Here is a 21800-nt window from a genome sequence, read left to right on the forward strand (position 1 = left end):
CCTTGAAGCCAAATTGCCTTCTTCACAGCCTCTGTAATAGCCATGTACTCTGCCTCTGTTGTAGACAAAGCAACTGTTGACTGCAAAGTAAACTTCCAACTAACTGGTGCCTTTGCAAAAGTAAATACATAACCAGTAGTTAATTTTCGTTTGTCCAGATCACCCGCAAAATCTGAGTCACAATATCTAACTACAGACTGATTATCTTTCTGCTCAAAAAATAACCCGACATCTACAGTACTGTAGAATCCACTTCACAGCTTGCCAATGCTCCTTTCCTGGGTTGTGCATATATCTGCTAATAACTCCAACAGCTTGTGAAATATCAGGCCTTGTGCAAACCATTGCATACATCAAGCTACCAACAACATTTGCGTATGGTACCTTTGACATATACTCTCGTTCAGCTTCATCCCTTGGCGACATAGTAGTACTTAGCTTAAAATGGGAAGCAAGTGGAGTACTAACTGGCTTAGTCTTGTCATCTATGCCAAAACGTTGAAGTACTCTCTTCAAATATTCTTTTTGAGATAAACAGAGTTTCTTTGAACGTCTATCTCTAATTATCTCCATGCCAAGAATTTTCTTTGCCTCACCCAAATCCTTCATCTCGAACTCCTTCTTCAGTTGAATCTTCAACTTATCAATTTCTTTCGAATTCTTGGAAGCTATCAACATATCATCAATATATAGGAGAAGATATACAAAAGAACCATCTTTAAGCTTGTGCAAATACACACAATGATCGTATTTGCTTCTCTTGTACCCTTGTCGCAACATAAACTCGTCAAATAGCTTGTACTATTGTCTAGAAGATTGTTTCAATCCGTACAATGATTTTTCAAGTTTGCACACCATATTTTCTTTTCCAGCAACTTTGAATCCTTCTGGCTGAGTCATGTAGATTTCCTCCTCTAAGTTTCCATATAAAAACGCAGTTTTTACATCCATCTGAACTAGTTCCAAATCCAATTGTGCTACCAAAGCCAACATAATTCTAATGGAGGAATGTTTTACAACTGGAGAAAACACTTCATTGTAATCAATTCCCTCCTTTTGAGCATATCCTTTGGCCACCAATCTTGCTTTGTAGCGAACATCTACTTGGTTAGGAAATCCTTCCTTCTTTGCAAATACCCATTTGCACCCAATTGCTTTCTTTCCCTTCGGGAGATTGGCCAATCTCCATGTATGATTCTGATGAAGGGACTGTATTTCATCATTCATGGCAATCCTCCACTTATCTTCTTCTGAACTTTGGACAGCGTCTTTATAAGTGGTAGGAACATCATCAGCTACAATTGAGGTTGCACAAGCAACCGTCTCTATGAGACGAACAGGTTTCGTTATTGTTCTTTTTGGCCTGCTGGTTGCTATTGATTCAAGTTGTTGTTGAGGTTCCTGAGTTGGAATCTCCTCTACTGGCTCTCCTTCCAGAGGGTAATCTTCATTTGTTTCCTCCTCTGCTTCTTGTGTAGGAAAAATAAATTTTCCCTCAAACTCCACCTGCTTAGAAGCACCTTCATTTTGTTTGGTATCTTCTGTTACCTTATTTACCATAGCAGATTCATCAAAGGTAACATCCCTGCTGAATATTACTTTCTTTGTCATAGGACACCATAAGCGATATCCTTTGACTCCAGAAGTAATTCCCATAAAAATAGCCTTCTTTGCCCTTGGATCCAATTTTGACTCTGTCACATGATAATATGCAGTTGAGCCAAACACGTGCAAAGAGTCATAATCTACAGCAGGCTTTCCATACCATTTTTCAAATGGTGTCTTGCCATCAATAGCAGCAGATGGTAGACGATTAATGAGGTGGCATGCATATGTAATTGCCTCAGCCCAAAATTCTTTGCCCAAGCCAGCATTGGACAACATACACCGTACCTTCTCCAGCAAGGTCCGGTTCATACGTTCTGCCACTCCATTCTGTTGTGGTGTATGTCTAACAGTGAAGTGTCGGACGATGCCATCATTTTCACAGACCTTATTGAAATGATCATTTTTGTATTCACCTCCATTGTCTGTGCGAATACACTTGATCCTCCTGCCTGTTTGATTCTCCACCATCGTCTTCCATTTGAGAAAAATTCCCAGCACTTCATCTTTGTTTTTCATTGTATACACCCACACTCTTCGGGAAAAATCATCAACAAAGGTTACAAAATAGTGCTTCCCACCCAATGAAGGTGTTTTGGAAGGACCCCAAACATCAGAGTGTACATAATCCAAAATGCCTTTAGTATTATGGATCGTTGTACCAAATTTAACCCTTGTCTGTTTCCCTTTGACACAATGCTCACAAAACTCCAAGTTGCAAGCCTTTACTCCTTTTAACAATCCTTGATCTGATAGAGTTTTCAAGGATTTTCCTCCAGCATGTCCCAAGCGCATGTGTCATAGCTTGGTTGCTTCTGCCTCTTTGTCGTCACTGGATGTCACTGTCGCTGTCCCAATAACTGTACTGCCACGATAGCGGTACATATTATTATTCTTCCGATTAGCCTTCATTACCACTAGTGTACCGGAGCATACTCTCATCACTCCATTTTCTGCAATGATTTTGAACCCTTTTGATTCTAGGGCTCCTACAGAGATGAGATTCTTCTTCAAATCCGGTACAAATCGAACATATGTTAATGTTCTGATCATTCCATCATGGTTCCTTAATCGTATTGAATCAATGTCATATGAGGTAAGAGGGATGTTATCCGCTGTGTGGATGACTCCATATTCTCCTTCTTGAAATTCCACAAACCAGTCCCTGTTGGGACACATATGATAGCTACAAGCCGAGTCCATCAACCATATGTCTGATGATGTTGATGACTCTGTTGTAACTAATGAGAAGTCTGAATCATCACAATCAGCTACATTTGAATCCATAATGGCCTTTCCATTGTTATGTTTGGCCTTATTCTTCAACTTCGGACAGTCTTTCTTCCAGTGCCCCTTTTCTCGACAAAAGGCACATTCATCTTTGCTGGGTCTGGATCTTGACTTGGATCTTCCCTTCTTTGTCCTCGTTTGATTTTGAGGACGACCCCTCACAAATAGTGCTTCTCCTTCTCCGCCCTTCTGTTTTTCTCGCTTTCTTTGTTCATAGCTGTACAAAGCCGAACAAACTTCTCTGAGAGAAACTTCGTCATTTCCATGGAGTAGAGTAGTTTCAAGGTGCTCGTACTCATCAGGAAGTGACGCCAACAACATCAAGGCCAAGTCACCATCATCATAAGTTGTATCCATATTTTGCAAATCTGTGACCAACTTATTGAAACTGGTGATATGTTCATTCATCGTGGTACCAGGAACATAGGTGAAGTGAAACAGTCTCTTCTTCATGTACAATTTATTTTGACTATTTTTCTTCAAAAATTTATCCTCCAGTGCTTTCCATAATTTACTTGCAGAAGTTTCCTTTGTGTATGGATATTTCTGCTCTCTAGCAAGGAAGGATCGAATGGTACCACAAGCAACACGGTTGAGAATCTTCCAATCTTCTTCTCCAATAACATTTGGTTTCTTTTCTTCAATGGCCAGATCTAGCCCTTGTTGAAAAAGGACATCTAGAACCTCGCCTTGCCATATCCCAAAATGTCCGGACCCGTCAAATATTTCTACCGCAAATTTCGCATTTGACACAATTCTTGTCATAAGTGAAGATGCCAATGATGACGTATTGTTGACACTTGATGTAGATTCTTCTTGTTTATTGTCTCCCATCTTTGACACAAATATTATTTAATAGCTGACGACACAATTCAAGATTATTTCCTTTCTGGTGTGGAAGGTCAGACTAAGCTGCAACCACAGAGCATACTCAGCCAAAACCTTGACTCAGTTACCAAGATAAATCTTTTCTGATGTGGAAGATCAGACTATGTTGCAACCACAGAGCATACTTAGACAGTACCTTGGCTCTGATACCAATTGTTGCGGAAGCCAAATGTATATAGTATGAATAAGTCACAACTACTATACCAAAAATTATGACAGCCACCAAATAATAAATAAGACAATAAAGCAACAATAAAAGGAACACCAAAATTTACGAGGTTCGGTCAATTTTGCCTACTCCTCGGACACAACCAATATTTTATTCCACTCCAAAAAAATAAGTGAAATAATACTAAAGAGAGAAGATACAAATGCCTTAAGAAGATAAGAAGGCAAATGAGAGGTGTGTTTAAATCCTAAACATTAAGCCTTCTTTTATAGGGGGAAAATCCTCCCAAACTCTTCTTTTCCCACCGATGTGGGACAAAAATATTTGCCAAACTTAACAGGAAGTTCTTGGAGGGAAGGATGTCGGGTTTCTATTTTGAAACAACTTCTCTATCCCAAGGTAGGGTTAAGGTCTGTACCCTCCCCTAACTCCACTAAGTGAGATTATACTGGGTTGTTGTTGTAGTATTATATATGGAAGTATACTTGTAATAAAGTAATTTAATAATTTTCAGAAAAAAAAATGATGGACAATCTGAGAAGAAAGATTTAAGTTTTTTTTCTTTCCTTTTGAGTGCTGAGAATTAACGAATAGGAATATGATATGGACGAATGTAAACGGTTTGCACCAAACCAACCCACGTCATATATAACAACTCTCCATAGCTAAAAAATAATTACTTAATTTGTTAGGTAAACTATCTTTTATTAGATATTAGGGTACCTCATAATATCTTCCAAACATCACTTTCTTTACATTAATCAATTCAGTATGGTTTCGCCCTTGAACTTCCGCCACGTCTACTACGATATTATTGTTTTATTATGAATAAAGGTACTTGGGTTATAAATATATATAGTTTTGATATTAGTGTGTGAATTGTCTTCTAATATTATAGAAGAAAAGACCACATTTTATTTGGTGATAAAGGACTTCATATACCCCCACTCCCGAACCCCAATGGGGAACTCAATGTTTGTATTCTTGTTTTTATCTTAATGTTAAAAGAAGTTAGTTAATTATCTTTCGAATGTTTTTTTTTAAGGTCACATGAATTTTTTTAATGTATATTATAAATCTTCTCATTACATGCGACATGATAATCGTTAATCGCCATTAAGACACATGCCCATGTAATCTGAATTTAACGAAAAAAACAATGATTGCTTGGTTGAAAAAGATTAGCCTTAATTTCAATCTCCAAAAGGTTCTAGTAACTCTATATACTAGTACTAGATTTAGTTAATCCGAATTGGACATGAATTAGAAATTCGTTATGAGACTTGCAACCAAAGAGCTAAATGAAATATAATCCAAATTCAGATTTGAGATACTGCTTGTAAATAGATACTTTGGTAAATAATAAAAGTTAATTACCAAAAAAAATTACAGAAATTCCGATCAAAAGATTATACCATATTATGTGAATCCAATTAACCTAAATCATTAAATATCAAAATTGCTGTTTAATTATTAAATGGAAGACTCTCCCTTCCGCGCTATTTTTTACCGACATATTCAGAATAAAAGAATTGAAAAAGAGGACTTTCTAAAAACAACATCATGAGAAATTACATTGGAAAAAGTAAAGTCCAGTTTCCCAAAGGGGAAAGTAGAGTGAAAAAACATTAGAGAAGTAGCCCATACAAATGGTTATTTACACAAAAGGGCAAAAAGCATGAGGAAATCATGAATATATTACAGCAGTAGAATCTACAGAAGCAGAAAATCCGCAGCTTCAATTCGTACTATAGACATTCCGGAGTTAAAGAACATGGACCCCCCCCACCCCCCAAAGTAGGAAAGTGGAGCCCACTAAACCGCCACCCTAACAAGTCATAGGTGACCAAACTCCCCACGCTTTCGTCTTTCACACAGTAGACGACGACGACTTTCTCCCCCCACACCATTTTACCCCAAATAAAACACTACAAATGGAAGCAACGCAAATCTTCAACAGGTTCGAACTAGTCAACCCAATTGTTTTATTTCCTTTCTCAAATATCTCCTTGCCTTTTCTCTTTTTCTTTGTTTATCCCTGTATATATATCTACACATATAAAGAACCAGTTTTTTCTGTTTCTCCTATAATACAAAGATGGCTAATTCTTATACAAGTTTTAATTTTTTCCTTGCCCCTATTATTTTCTTGGCGATTCTGGGATTGCAATTGCAGAGCAGCGATGGGTTTGGGACGTTCGGGTTTGATATCCATCACCGGTATTCGGATCCGGTGAAGGGTATTTTGGACCTTCATGGATTGCCTGAGAAGGGAAGTGTTGAGTATTATTCAGCTTGGACTCAGCGTGATCGCTTTATCAAAGGTCGCCGCCTTGCTGATACAACTAATCCCACTCCTCTCTCTTTTTCAGGAGGAAATGAAACTTTCCGCCTCAGTTCTTTGGGATTGTAAGCTCTCTCTATTTTTCTTTTCTGATTGCTTTTGCAGTTGTTTATTTGCTGCTCTATTTTTTTTTTTAAATATTTTTGTTGTTATTCCTGATTGTGAACTACTAGTACGTTTTTGGAAATTCTTGTTTACTGTCTTTTACTTTTGTCCGTTTAGTGTGATGTTAGAGTTGACTGAGCTTTACGTTTGTTTTTGTCTGTTTAGTTGGATGTGTCAGTTCAGGAAAAATAGGTTACCTAACTTAAATAAATTCCATGTACCATTAATAGTTCTTACGAGATTCATGTGGAGGAAAATATGATAAAACAAAAAAAAGAAAGATTTAGGCCTGTTTCTGTTCTTTAATTCTGTTTGTGTGTTTCATCGGACTGGAATTTTGGCGATTTCACTCCTATATTAAAAGTACTGACTCTAAATTTAATTATAGTCTTCTTCTAGTTCGAATTCCAAGCTCCGGAAATAAATTCCATTTTTTTTTTTCTGATTTTCCGTTCCTCTGCTGCCACTTATCTCCTCTCTAGACAAGGAATTGTTCTGAAAATTCCTTGCAGTAGCATGTTGTAATTTATATGTTATAAAGATAGAGTTGAATGCAAAATATGTAGTATCTGTAGTTGTGATTTTTTCTTCTTAAGGTGTGTGACTAATACTCTTTGCCAATTTGCAGTTTGCATTATGCAAATGTGACAGTGGGCACTCCTGGGCTATCATTTCTGGTGGCACTTGACACTGGCAGTGACTTGTTTTGGCTACCCTGTGATTGCAGCAATTGTGTGCGCGCCCTCGAGACACGCTCTGGACGAGTATGTTTGCTTTATTCTAGTACCTTTTTCTTTCTACTTTCAAATGTTTAAAGAGTTTTTCTTTTTCGATGATCATCCTCGTCTGTATGTTGCCTTCTGCTACAAGGAAGATGATCATCCTCGTCTGATAACCTTTTTCAGAAAGGAACCTGCTGATAACACAATGGCTGAATCTGTAACACAGTGGATTTCTCTTCAACTGTCTTTTTCCGTCATTATGATAATAATATATTCTCTTAGTTAACAAGATATGGGGTGGAGAATGTATTGAGAAAATTGTTTTTCTGTTAAGGAAGATACATAACTAGCGCAAAATTCAACATAATCAATATTTGCAAAGTGAGTTTGATGCATGTAATATACTGACTCTGAAATGAAATATGTGATCCATATTGTTCCGTGGCTTGTTTGTCATTGAAGAATTTTGAGATTCTTACTAGCTCAATTACTTCATACTCCACAGGATTTCACCTTCAGGAACAAAATTTTCTTTGCTCTTTTGCCTTTTCCGTTTAATGTTTCTTTATGTATTATTTGACACTTATAATCCTTTGTTTGCTTTGAAACAGCGAATAAATCTCAATATTTACAGCCCTAATACGTCGTCAACGGGTCAGATTGTTCCTTGCAACGGCACTCTGTGTGGACAAAGGAGGCGATGCTTATCTTCACAAAACGCATGTGCTTATGGAGTTGCATATCTCTCCAATAATACCTCATCATCAGGGGTACTGGTGGAAGACATCTTGCACTTAGAGACAGATAATGCTCAACAAAAAAGTGTTGAGGCTCCAATTGCTCTAGGGTGGGTATGGTTTGAGAGAAATGCAGTGTAATTTGGATGCAATCTTTATCCACCATGATGTTAATTTTCTACTTGTTCAATTTCAGGTGTGGGATAAGACAAACCGGTGCATTTTTAAGTGGCGCTGCTCCTAATGGTCTATTTGGACTTGGCTTGGAAAGTATATCTGTTCCGAGCATGTTAGCAAGTAAAGGTCTTGCTGCAAATTCTTTCTCCATGTGCTTTGGCCCTGATGGTATTGGAAGAATAGTGTTTGGAGATAAAGGGAGTCCAGACCAAGGAGAAACACCACTCAATCTTGATCAACTACAGTAAGCAGTCAATTTGATATTCTAGGTTTAGCGTTTGCCTCTGTTCCTGGCTTGATTCAGGAGAATTCGACCAAATATGTATTCACTCTTATCCTTCCTTGAATTGCAGCCCAACCTATAACATCAGCTTGACAGGAATAACAGTGGGAAACAAGATCACTGATGTTGATTTCACAGCCATTTTTGACTCTGGCACCTCATTCACATACTTGAACGACCCAGCTTACAAAGTCATTACAGAGAACGTGAGTGACAGGCTGACTGTATGATTTGTTAGTTGGGAGTTTGTTCTTTGTATTGTGAAACTGAAGATATTTTGTTTCTTTTTTCAGTTTGATTCTCAAGCAAAACAGCTACGTATTCAACCTGATGGCGAAATTCCTTTTGAATACTGCTACGGGCTAAGGTGAACCATCTTTTATAATCTTCATCACTTTTACTTTCTTGATGTCCTTTGAACTCTCAGGATTAACATGCTACATACGCAGTGCAAATCAAACTACATTCGAAGTTCCTGATGTAAATTTGACAATGAAAGGCGGCAACCAGTTTTTTCTTTTCGATCCGATAATTATGCTCTCGCTCCAGGTAAGATGGTTTCTGCTCCTTCTTTATTACAGAAGTTCTCTTTTAGAATATTCTAATACCCAGTCATGATCATCAGGATGGTTCTCGCGCATTTTGCTTAGCTGTTGTGAAAAGTGGGGATGTCAACATCATTGGACGTAAGTATCTATCAGTTGCTTGCTCGTAGATTTTGTTTCTATCCATGGAATTTTGCAATATAACTTGCACCATGCCAGCTAATGATCTCACAATTACCAACTTTTAGAAGTTTTGGTTCCTATCGAGTTTTTTACATACTTCTAGCTTATATATTATTGGAAATGTGAATGTGACAAAGTAAATTAGTAAGAATCAAGTCCATAACCAACTAGTAAAACTGGTTACATAGTCAAAAATCTGAGCTATTTGTTGATTTACTTCGATTTTGTCTCTGTATTTGGAATTTATGACAGAAAACTAATACATGGATCTTTTTGCAGAAAATTTTATGACAGGCTATCGCGTGGTTTTTGATCGAGAGAAGATGGTTTTGGGTTGGAAACCATCCGATTGTGAGTTTGCATTCATGAGTATGACCTTTTTAGTGTGCACACCTGTCCATATTTTAACTAGAAACCATTCTTGTCAGGTTATGATTCTAGAGAATCCAACGACAAATCGACAACTCTGCCAGTGAACAAACGTAATTCTACTGAAGCGCCGTCGCCCTCCAGTGTGGTGCCAGAGGCCACCAAGGGAAATGGAAGTGGAAATGAACCCGCTACTTCGTTTCCATCTGTTCCGTCATCTAGACCTGCAATAAACCATGCACCAGCACATTTCAATTCCTACATTTGCCAACTTATGATGGCTCTGTTTTCCCTTTTTAGCTATTATTTGATCATTGTTTCTTCATGAGGCTTTTCATTGCCCTTGTATAATATTGAGCTCTGTTAAATGATCGCATAGAATTGAAGTAAGCACAGCATTTTTTATATTGCTGTTTATACCTAATATGCAATGTAAATATAACTCATTTCTTTCTTTGTTCTTTTAAGGTTTAAAGACCTTTTTTTCATTGAAACACACCGGTAAAGGGTATTTTCTTCTTTTGGTTACGCATGACCTTTGAAATTAAAGCAAACAACTGCATGACCTAACGGTCAACGAAGCGAATAAAACCATGAGAGATTAGGGTTTATATCCCACCAGAGACAAAACAACAAAATGTTGGTGAGGAAGTAACAGGTGTATCTGATGAAATGGACTGTGTGAGCAAGTTGACTTTAATACTGCTATATTGGGAGAAAAATGATCCATGAAATTGTGCTTGTGTCAGTTTAGTCTACCTTTGCTTTTCAAGCAGACTTTATCACAGTAATCAGAATCCTCTGAAGCTGGTCAAAGAAAATACTTAGGAGGAAGTCATTGCATTTTCAATCTTGGGAGGAATTATATTAAATTTACAGTTGACCATTGTAAAGCAAAAAAATGTAAATTTTGTAAAACGTCCAACTGTGTAAAAGTAACACCCCAAAACAATAACAGATGATATTCAAAAATATTCTGCCCCACCACCTTAACTTAGACCTTACAGTAACGAATAGGGGCAATCAGAAAATAAAAGAAGTTACGTATCGAGATTCACTGCGTCCAGTATTCACCCCCTAATGAACCACGATTCACCTTCACAGACCTTGTGTTTACTAGCATGGGAGCAAGATTTATATTACTTCTTGCTCTATTTCTTTGCCTCGCTCTGCATCCTTCTTCTTTGCCTTTGCTCGACTTTTCTCATTCTCTTCTCGCTTTCTTATTTTCTTCGCTCTTCTATCTTCTTTGCCCTTGCTCGACTTTTTTCATTCTTTCCTACTACCTTACCCTGTGAGGGCAGTGACATTTGTTGTGATTTCATCTTAATAGATTTAACTAAGGAAGATAGCTCGTGCTTCTCCTTTGTTGAAGGCAAATTATCCGACTGCAATTTTTCACTTGTTACTGCCTCTAATGTGCTGGATGGCTGCAACGGTGCAGCTATTCCTGGCTGTTGTTTTGCCTTCACAATTTCTTCTTCGGCCTTGTGCTGCTTTTGCGCCAGCTGACGAGCATAAACTGCACTCCTGCAACAACCACAATAGATACCGTAAGCAAATGAAAAAAGTAAGAAGGGTTTTTCTGGGAGTTGGGATAAATGCCAGGCAAGTTTTGTTTTTTTGATACACGAATAGAAATTGGTGCAAAGGAGAAGATGGGAAATACCGTTTGAACTGAGGATCTGTGGGGTCCAATGCAAAGAGTGGTGACTTAAAGAGAGATGAAAACCGTGGATCTTCATAATCAATACTTGGCAACTTGTCCTCATTTGGAAGTTCTTTACCCTTCTTCCCCTTTGCCTTTTTAGGTTTCATGTTGTAACCCTTCAAGTTAGCATCTCCTCCCTTGTCATCTGCAAGTAATAGCTCAAGCTCTGCTCTACTTGCTTCAGCTTCTTCAGATGCTTCAACGCTCTGCTTTCCTTTCCTGGTGCTCTGATGTTGAGAATCCTTAGAAGGCTCTTCTATGAAGAAGTCCTCAGGTTCTTCTATAGGTTCTTGATCACTATCGCTGGTCTCATCGTCTGATGAATCCTTGGACTTACCTTTCCTGGCCTTCTTTTTCTCTCTTTTCTTTCTGAGAACAGCTTCCCATACAGTTTCTGACTGTTTATCCTTCTTTTCTAGGATACGTTTACTTAGATCTTCCAAGCCAGTGTTAAACGTGACCTCCATGTCCTGATCATCGTCCTCATTATTTCCATCTGAACCCTCCCCAGACTGGAGCAGTGCACGGTACCTATCTTGTTTTTTCTTCTTTTTGACAGATTTATCTTCTGTGCCATCACCTTCCTCACTATCATCACTTTCACTGTCATCAGACGCCAAAAATTCTTTCAACTCCATATCTGCCAGCTGCCAAAAAAGAAACCACATCAATACTTGCCGAGTAATAAAGAATATTCAATCGCCTTGAGGAAAAGAAACAAGGTGACAAACATGAGGATTTTTTAAAATAGGCAACACATTAAAATCTTAAAAGCCCAAAAATGAATATGCCTGATATTGGCAAGTGCAACACAATCTTATCAGCAGACATAGATAGCAAAATACTAACACAGATAACCACATGCAACACCTGTACGTAAAAGCAAGTATGTGCACACTATATAATTAATTAAAGAAAAGGAAACAAAGTAAGAGGTGCCTGAAAATCATCTCAGCAACAAAACTGGTTTGACAAAGTTCAAGTTTCTCGCAGACATACAGAACTAAAAGACACATGTGCACAAAACTACAGCAAATAAGAGTTAACCTGGTCAGCATTGAATTTTCTCTTCAAGGTCCTGATGCGTTGTGGCTCATCCTCATCCCATGTAAGTTCAATATTGCTGTGCTGCAGAGCTCGAGTGTGAAAATCTAGACCTTCATAATCTGCAGGGGCCTAAGTATCAAAAGACATTAATAATCAATCACCTAAAAGATCATCTTGGTTTCTTCCCCCTTTTAAGAGAATAGTATTCTAGCAGGTAAATTAATCCCTAAAAATGCAAAAGAGAAATGTTAGCAACAAGAATTACATATGCCTTAAGAATATTAATTTTGTAAAGAACTGTAGCTCTCAGAAAGTGAAATATCACCTCCCCTCATCCCAAAAAGAAACTGACAAAGAAGAAAAAGATGCTTTATTCTAACCATGGGGACATGGAGTTGTCGACTTCTCACGCAAGAACAGAGAGCTGAGAGAAAAATAGTGGCGCCGAAGAAAAACATGATATTCATCATTTTCCTTGGCAGGAGAGTGATCTTGGAAACAAAAGGCAAACATGCAAGCACACAATTAGATCACTTTTTTATTTGATAAATGTGGTGTACGGGCCAGCTTGCACACCTACACTAATTCCACAGGTGCCGGTGTGACTCTACCAACCAAGGCTTGGACAAATGGGAAGAAATCACCTAGTATTTTTGCTTCCACATGAATTTGAACCTGAAACCTCATGGTTATCCACCCACTTCATTGGCCACTAGGTCACACCTTAGGGTGCAATTAGATCTTTTTTTTTTCATTTGATGAGAAGGTAAACAAGCAGATAACTCAGCATGTCGCATGACTCAACAACAACAACAATCCAATAAAATCCCTCAAGTGGGGTCTGGGGAGGGTAGAGTGTACGCAGACCTTACCCCTACCCCAAGGGGTAGAGAGGTTGTTTCTGATATACCCTCGGCTCAAGCAAATGACAAAGACAATATATCAGTACCAACAGCAGAAAGCATAGAAATAATAACAGAATCAAAAGTACCAGAAAATAGATGAAAAACAATTACAGTAGCACGTAAGAAAGGCTTGGTACTATGAAAAGTGAAAGAGAAGTGTGGACACAACACTAACCCCCAACACTCTAGGACACAACCCTGTCAAACTAGCCTCTCACCTGGTACGGAGTAGCAAAGAGCTCCGCTACCCTCTATCCTACAACCCTAATGCTAGACCTCCACACTTTCCTATCAAAGGCCATGTCCTCGGAAATCTTAAGTCTCGCCATGTCCTGTCTAATCACATTTCCCCAATACTTCTTGGGCCGCCCTCTACCTCTTCTTATACTTGTCAAAGTCAACTGCTCACATCTCCTTACTGGGGCGTTTGGACTTCTCCTCCGCACGTGCCCGAACCATCTGAGCCTAGCTTCCCGCATCTTGTCATCCATCGGAGCCACGCCCACCTTCTCCTGAATATCTTCATTCCTAATCTTATCCATCCTAGTATGCCCGCACATCCACCTCAACATCCTCATTTTTGCTACTTTTATCCTATGGACATGTCGAATGACTCGAAACTATAATATACTCAATAACAACCAATGAACACTTCAAACACAAATGTGATTAGATTTTATGTTTTCAGCCAGAAATAGCCGTGAAAACTAAAGACCCCATGATGACAAAGAGATGCCATAAATTACCTCTGTTGCAATATCACGTGCTTGATGCTTGAATTCCATAGAGTCTGGAATAAACCTCAAATCTAATTTGTTTGATGTTCTTTCGAACTCAACCCCGTCGCAAGTTTTGTAAAGGTAATCTGCTGTAGCGCTTGAATCACATTCCACCACAGCATAATAATACCTGCAAAATACAAAAGAAGCAACTTTAAAAAGAGATCCATGGGAAATAAAATTAAAGACATATAAATTATGAAATACAGAATAGAGGAGCATAAGGGGAAAAGGAGAAGAAGAAACAGAATAAATTTCATAAATGTTTAGCAATAAGTTATCACTTTTGGTCACCAAAAAGTGCAAGAATCACTCAAAGATACATGGCTCAGGGAAAAAACAGAACCATATCGTCACCTGAGCCGACTCATTTCATAAGCACGTAATTTCTCATTGTCAATCTCATCGTTATCATCATCATCATCATCACTGTCTTCATTTTTTCCATTTTCATCATCAAATAGGCCGACTGGACCATGGACAGCCTCCTCTTCCATACGCTTGAGTCCAAACTCAGATGGATAGACAGCAACAGATATTATTTGACCCCCTTTGGGGAGGAAGGAGCTCAATAGCATATATAAGTCAATTGCCTACATAGAAAAACCATGTTACTGAGAAGAGAACTTGATAGCACAAATAGAAGTACATCATCAAGGGGTAGTTTGGTTAATGGCTAGTTATGCATGGATTATAATACAAGGTTTTTATGCAGAGAATAATAATGCACGGATATTGTTGTCCAGTGATAATAATTATTGTACGGGGATTCCCTACTTTAAGGCAATCTTTTTCCTTTAGATACTCTAATCCAGGTATTGCTACTAGATATATTATTATTATTTCACATTCTATTTCCACAAAAATTATGCATAGTTTAGTACTGAAAAGTGAAAACTAAACAATACATTATATATAGAGATTTATACAATAAGTTTCAATAGATCACATTAGTTAGAGATCTATGTGCAAACCAAACAGCCCCATATAATTCAAATCGAGGTGCAATCCACATTTTTTCCATGATGAAATCGAGGTGCAGTCTACATTATGACTACGGCAGGGTACATATGATATAACTCTTATGGTCTCAGGATGTAACAGCTAATTAGTATCATACATTTTAAACAAAATGCATGAACTCACAAGCAGTCTCCCACATATTCTGACTATCTTCTATATTTCTTTTATTTTGTAAGCTCAACCAGAAAAGATAAAAAAATTTGCCTGCAACTCCGTATTTGTAGAAGTCCAACAAATGAATTTCAAAGCTAATCAATACTTCTATGCAATGCGCCAGTTCATAGCTTGTTTTTTTAAATCGGCTGCACCTGTTCATAACTAATCACAATTGAATGCATTGCTCACACAATCTCTTAACAATATTCTCCAGTATCAAGAAATGCACAAGCTGTTATTCCAAACTCTCTTCATGACACATTAAGATAAACCTAGTAAATGGTCAAGGAAAACTGAACCAAACAAATCCCCCTCCCAAACAATTCAACACGCAGCAGGTCAATTTTTTTGATAATAGGATTAGTCTAAGCAATTGCAATCACAGTGTTTTTATGCAAAGCAATAATAATTACTATAAGAAACAAAAGTTCCATAGCTGACACCTTTCTAGGAAAAATACAAGTTTCCATATTGAAAAAAAGGAAAACAAAGAAGGTACCTTTACTCTACCCCAATCCATGTTAACAATTGCAAGCCTCTTAGTTTCCTTGTCAATTTCAGGCACATCCTCTTTCTGCTTCCTCCAAAAGAAAATTTTGAAAAGATCATTAATACAACATAAAATCCAAATTCCATACCCCAACATAAAATTCTCTCTGTCATTGTATGTATACCTGCACGAAAGTATCTTCCTCCTCTGAGTAAACCTCATCCATTTCATCATCAGAATGGGAATCTGAAGAAGAATCCTCAGTACTTGCCAGTGAATCATCAATTTCCACCTCCCCATCCTCCTCTTCTTCGGACTCTGATGATTCGGCGCCAACTTTCTTCAATTTATGTTGCTCAATTTCTTCTTCACTCATCCCGCTCTCACTCTCACTTACTTCTGCATCTTCTTCTTCGCTTTCAGGTTCTGTAACCTTTGATTTCTCTTTCTGCTTCCTCTGTTTTTCACCCTCTTCTTCTTCTTCTTCTTTCTCGAGATGGTAATAATGGTTTAGAGGGTTTTTTCTAGAGGAGGAGGAGGAATTAACGGGTCTGCCTCTTATATCAGTAGGCGCTTTCGATGATGCGAAGTTTTTGTCTGTGAACATACGATTAAACCTAGAATCAATTGTCACTTTCGACTTTTTCTTGGGCGGCTCGCGAAATCTGGGGTCCGAATGTAACGCCGTAAATCGAGAATCATTGATGATTCTCTTCTCAGTTCTATTTCCGCCGCCGCTTTCATCTCCGGCAGCGGTGGAGGTATCGGCCAGCCTTTTTCCCTTTTTGATTTTATCTTTGTTTTTGGACCCCATGAATACGTTCTTCTTCCAGCTAAACCCTAAAACCCCGGATGTTATTATTACAGACCATATAACAGAGGAGGAAGAAGAAGGAGAAGACGACAGTATTAATCGGGCTGATGGATGTTTAGAGCCCAATATTCAGTCCAATGACATTACTTCACGGCCCAACCCAAGTACTTAACTTATCAAAATCCAATAAGTTGCATAAATATGACACTTTTGGGTGGTCTTTAATTTTGACCCTCCTTGTTCAATACTCAAGAACTTTAAGTTCAAAAATTAAAAAGTGTTGTCCATAGGACAAGCAAAGTGTAATATTTATTAAACTTAAAGTTCTGCCTAATGGATAAAGTGGGGATAAAAATTAGAAATTTTACCTCCTATTGCAAAGGTTGACATCTTATTTATTATCAATAAATACCCTTTTTAAAAAATTTCTCCTATAGCTACCTTTTAATTTTTATCTCCTACCATTAAGCCATTAAACACTCTCTCTAATATTTTTCTGAATCATTCTTTGTATAATACTACCTCCTTATTAAACCCTAAGTATGTTCTTGTTTTTTTTTTTTTTTTGCAGGAGACGTTGTGGCCATGCCCTATCATTATTCACGAGATCAAGTGCTGGTATTAGCAATTAGTGCTCATTCCTGTGAAGAAGTGGTAATGGTAAGCACAAAAAGGCTGCCCAAAAATTTTGACAATGAATAGGATGCTGCCCATACTCTCTGCCCAGAAATTTCTCTAAATACAAGAAGCTACAAATTGGCAGTATGTATAAGATGCTACCCAGAAATTTCGACAAAAAGACTTCTCGATACAAGGTCTTGGAAAAGAGCAAAACGGATCTAATGGAAGCAGACAAAATTGTCTGATAATGTTCTTGACGAGGAAAATTTGGATGCTGAACAGGAAGTTGTTAGAGACTTGCCAAACACGCTAGATAATGTTTCCAAGCTGCAAAAATTATGTCGCTACATTGAACCACGATTCTCCTTTATCAAGAACTCTGCAACTCCGGTGGCCGGTTGACAATTCCAATGGAATAGTTGATTCTTGTATTCGGATGTATTTATATGTATTCGATAAGGCATAGACTAATTTTTATTTTGTACAGTGATTTTTGACCGTTGTATTTGGATGTATTTATATATATATGAGTTTATACAATAACATTTTTTCATATATTGTTAGCTCTAACTGTATTTATCTATATTTTCAGTCTAATGGTATCCATCTATATTTAAAATAATAATATAATAAAATACAGTAAAATACTCTCAATACAAACAGAAAATTAATGAATACAACCCAATGAAATGTATTTACATTCTAGACAGTGACTTTTAGATGTATTAAGATTTTGTTAGAGAAACATAGCATGAAGGAAAACATATATTATGAATTCAACATTATACATATTGTATTTTTTAATTATTCATATGTATCTTTTAATTATAACAATCTATTTTTCGCCTGAGAAATCTTTTCCCTAACTGGATTAATAATTTTGCGTGTTATAATTGAGTTTGTTGAGTTATATTAGGAGTCTATCACGTTAATTAATTCATTTTTCGTTTTTAAACAGTTGGAGAGGCCTATTTTACGTTGTATTCATGAATACATCTCACGAATACATATGAATACAGCAGATGATAGCTGGCATGCCCTGTTTTTTCGCCGAGTTTTGATATTGTATTCGTGAATACAGTAGCTTGAATACATCGAATACATTCCATAACAACTGAAAAGATAGCAATAGGAAGTAATTAAGTAAACGGAGAAGGGTCTCATCTCTCCCTCTACTATCATCAATAGTTTAAATAAGCCCTATGTTATACTATTAGAACAACCAAGCCCATGCCGTTATACTATTGTCACACCTCCTTTTTGCTATACACCCGAAGGGTGTAAGGGAGTTTTTCCCAATTTAAGTGACAATCGAAACAGGGTGATATTTATTAAAATTCAGAGTCGCCACTTGGGATAATTTATGGTGTCCCAAGTCACCGGTTTAAAATCCCGAATCGAGGAAAAGAATGACTCTGTTTAACAGTACGCGAACCAGAAATTCGGGTAAGGAATTCTGTTAACCCGAGAGAAGGTGTTAGGCATTCCCGAGTTTCGTGGTTCTAGCATGGTCGCTAAACTGTTATAAATGGTTCAATTATCAGATTTTAAAACCATTATAAACTTATGTGCATTTTTACTTTAAACCGCTTTTATTTAATTAATTAAAGGAAGATTGCAATGTCATTTAAAATATGTTTCAAACCACGTCACATAAATACACCTGCAGTTCGCAACACATTTCAGCTAACGTTGAGATTTGGATTTGGGTCACATATATGCGCACCCGAGTTTAGGAAGGTAAATTATTAAATAGAGCGCCTAAAGTAACTACGTATTTTTAATTTTGAGAGGGCCATGGAAATTTGCTAAATGGCACGCCTCAAATTCTAAGAATTTAAGGGATATAATTAAGTGCAGACCACGCATTTGGGATTATATTTGGCGCGGCGGACCTCAATTTAATTTTTTTAAAAAAACCAATTAATTGATTAAGGAGAGGCTTAATGTGATTCTACTATTCTTTTACCAAGAGTTCAAGCATGTTTAATAGCTGATGGACCTTGGTCAGCATATGTTATTAACCAGAAGACTAAGTCCCAGGGACATAAGGGTATACCAAATTAAGAATACAAATCCAATACGGTTTTTGCTAACGAACTACCCTTTGACAATTGCTTCGGTTAATTATACAGGGACAGTTATGTGAGATTCTCAGTATAATTTGAGCCTATTTCCATGCGTAATGTTAAGCAGAATCTTATGGGTCTATCCAGTATATGTAAGTCCTAAAGTCTATTTTAAACTAACACATTTCTGCATTACAAATGAAATAATGCATAGCTCCTATTTTAAGGCAACTTGGATCATTTTCCTTTATTTTAAGCACGAGTCATATTGATTACTACTTAAAAAGAATTCGATCAATCATTACATGAATATGACACTATTGAATTACAAGGTAACATGCTGTAATAACCATATGCATTGCTTAGCAAGAAGATACATATACAATTTATACCATTTGGCATGATCTAACTATGTATGCAACCAAATAAGCTATGCACCCAACTTTCCCAAAAGACTTTCAATTACACAACATTTAATCTCAAGATACTTGCTAGAGGACTGATCCCTCATCAGATGAAACCAAATACAGCTTTCAACATGATTTTTGACATTACTCAGCAGGATATAATGCACCAGGCAAACTCATTAAACTAAAATAAAACTAAGCTACTGAACAGAGCAAATTTGACAAGATTACTAGAAGAAAACCAACTTGAACCAAATGGATTAAACCAAAGATCTATATTGAGATGCATTTAGACATAAACTGAAGGCCAAACAGTTCTAACTAATTAAATCAAACCAGAACCCTTATCTATTACTGATGCCACCAAGTCTAAACCAATCTAGGATCATTCACATCCAAACAAAACCTAATTTCAGCATTTGAAAAGGCTGACAACAACTTCAATTAATAGTCCAAGCAAAAGGGATACAAGTTATATCCAAACTTGATTAAACTTAATGTTAAACGAACCTTCATAAGAGTTTAGAATCATGAAAAGATTCAGTTATACAATACCAAACTTTAACTATGAAATATTAAACAGAACATTGAATTTCTTTGCTAATTCTTGAACCAAATTCAACTCTCAATGAGTGCTATCACCAAGAGGGAGAATATGCACCAACCACTCATAGTTTCATAAAAGGTAAAGCTACACTATAATAGAAGAAACAAGCTGATATTATGCTTTAAACTTCCAGTTTTCCATATCAGACATGAAGCAAACTTTACATTAGTAGGAATTAAGTAATATACCTGAGAAATAAGAGGAAAACAAGAAGTAAATGAGGGTCAATGGGTACGACACAACAGATCAACAATGTAACAGTATTAGCAATAGCTCGAAATCAAATTTTAGAAACAATGGAATTTGAGCTATCTTAAATCAGATGCAGGATCTTTGAAGCTTTCGGAAATTCTAAGTAACCAAGAACACAAAAACCAAACAGAATTTGAGTGGCTTTCAATAAGGAAATGCAGGAAACTTAAGGCTATTTCCGAGTTTTCTTTTCAGTTTCCTTTCAACTATCTCTATCAGTATCTCCAGTGAATTCTCTCTATGTTCTTAAGTTCTCTTTTCCAAATTTTTTTCCCTTTTTCACCTCTAAACTCTATCCTCTTATTTTTGTCCCCAACAGCCCTTGAAATAGGCATTAAGTTAGTGTTCTCTCCACTACCAGTCAACTTTTTCATTTTTAATTATCCACTAACTTAGTGCTTATATTTAATTCAGTAGTGCCCTTTCTAAACATTATTACTTATTAGCAGCCACCTAATTCAATTATTGAGGTTCCCTTATGCTAGACTACCCAAATTACCCCCATGACTTATTTCAGAAAACAGACCAAACATGGGTCAGATTGACCCAAATTGACTTGGTGTGGGTCTGTATAGCCCAGGTCTTGGGCTTCAAATTTCAGTGTCCCAATCCAATTCAGAGAAAGATAGCAAAGCATATCCAATTTCAATCGGACCTCAGAGTCAAATGCTCTCAATCGGCCCAAAGCTAAAAGAAACAAACAAAATAATTAAAATTCAACCAAGACTAAATAAGCTAATAATTATCATGCCATAACCTAAAAATAAAAGTGCAGCAATTTAACCGTAATTAAATTATTATTTTAAAAAAAAAAAACAAAACTGAAAAACTAACAAACAATCCTTAAATTGATATAAAAGAAAAACAAAACTGAGTTCGAAATTATTCGAACACTCAGACCAAAAGCAGACCATTAGAACAGGGCTAGAAGAAGAAGAAGAAGAAGAAGAAGAAGAAGAAGAGAAGAAAAGAAGAATGAACTAGTCAATAGAAAATAGAACTCACCTGGCTAGACTCGAAGTTAAAATCTGATAACTTGATTCATACAAAACCGATACCAATCGCTTTTCTCTGTCAAGAAAGAGCGAATGACATCAATTTTGTAGTGAATCGGCCTTCCCGAGTCGATGCATGCCACCAGTTTTGACCGTATCGAGTTTTGAATTTTTAGGGCTTGAATTTGGATCTAATATTCTAGGGGTTCTAGAAAGATTTGAAGGAAACTAATCTGGGATTTGTAAAGAGGGGGTCGTGGTGGTTCTGTGGTATGTTTTTGGTGGTGAACGGAACCGGTGTCGCAGGGTTTAGGGCGGTGAAAAAGGGTGGCGGCGTCTCTAGGGTTTTCAGAGGTGAAGGGGTTTGGGAGATGAAAGGGGGTGTGAGAGACAGGTTTTGGGGGGGGGGGTTCAAAGGGGGTTAGGGTATATTAAAAAGAGATTTTGGTTCTCATCCGTTGGATCAATGGAAATCGACGGCCCTGATCAAAGCGTGTCCAAACGGCG

At 37.2% G+C, this 21800-nt stretch overlaps 2 protein-coding genes across 2 annotated transcripts; one reads left to right on the top strand and one right to left on the bottom strand.

Annotated features, from left to right (window-relative positions):
- The first annotated feature begins 5915 nt into the window (after positions 1-5915).
- On the top strand, positions 5916-9878 carry LOC104218574 (aspartyl protease family protein 1). Its single transcript, XM_009769098.2, has 10 exons — positions 5916-6361; positions 7030-7165; positions 7735-7970; positions 8057-8281; positions 8391-8526; positions 8614-8687; positions 8770-8869; positions 8946-9006; positions 9328-9399; positions 9477-9878. Exons 1-10 carry the CDS (start codon positions 6051-6053, stop codon positions 9743-9745), a joined length of 1620 nt encoding a protein of 539 aa, XP_009767400.1. The 5' UTR covers positions 5916-6050; the 3' UTR covers positions 9746-9878.
- A 363-nt stretch (positions 9879-10241) lies between these two features.
- Positions 10242-16394, bottom strand: LOC104218573 (pre-rRNA-processing protein ESF1). The gene is made up of 7 exons (XM_009769097.2): positions 15713-16394; positions 15538-15612; positions 14217-14452; positions 13827-13989; positions 12176-12304; positions 11087-11775; positions 10242-10947 (listed from the first exon to the last, which is right to left on the bottom strand). Exons 1-7 carry the CDS (start codon positions 16340-16342, stop codon positions 10641-10643), a joined length of 2229 nt encoding a protein of 742 aa, XP_009767399.1. The 5' UTR covers positions 16343-16394; the 3' UTR covers positions 10242-10640.
- Between the last annotated feature and the right edge of the window lie 5406 nt (positions 16395-21800).

The sequence above is a fragment of the Nicotiana sylvestris genome, chromosome 2 (assembly GCF_000393655.2).
Source record: "Nicotiana sylvestris chromosome 2, ASM39365v2, whole genome shotgun sequence".
Classification (NCBI taxonomy): domain Eukaryota; kingdom Viridiplantae; phylum Streptophyta; class Magnoliopsida; order Solanales; family Solanaceae; genus Nicotiana; species Nicotiana sylvestris.

Bases quoted from the DNA above. Each gene is read 5' to 3' on its own strand.
- LOC104218574 (XM_009769098.2), top strand. From the start codon at position 6,051: ATGGCTAATTCTTATACAAGTTTTAATTTTTTCCTTGCCCCTATTATT. The intron at 7,166-7,734 runs GTATGTTTGCTT...GCTTTGAAACAG, and splicing joins TCGAGACACGCTCTGGACGA to CGAATAAATCTCAATATTTA. The intron at 8,282-8,390 runs GTAAGCAGTCAA...CTTGAATTGCAG, and splicing joins CTCAATCTTGATCAACTACA to CCCAACCTATAACATCAGCT.
- LOC104218573 (XM_009769097.2), bottom strand. From the start codon at position 16,342: ATGGGGTCCAAAAACAAAGATAAAATCAAAAAGGGAAAAAGGCTGGCC. The intron at 14,453-15,537 runs GTACCTTCTTTG...TTTTCTATGTAG, and splicing joins TGGATTGGGGTAGAGTAAAG to GCAATTGACTTATATATGCT. The intron at 12,305-13,826 runs GTAATTTATGGC...TTTGATACTTAG, and splicing joins CACGTGATATTGCAACAGAG to GCCCCTGCAGATTATGAAGG.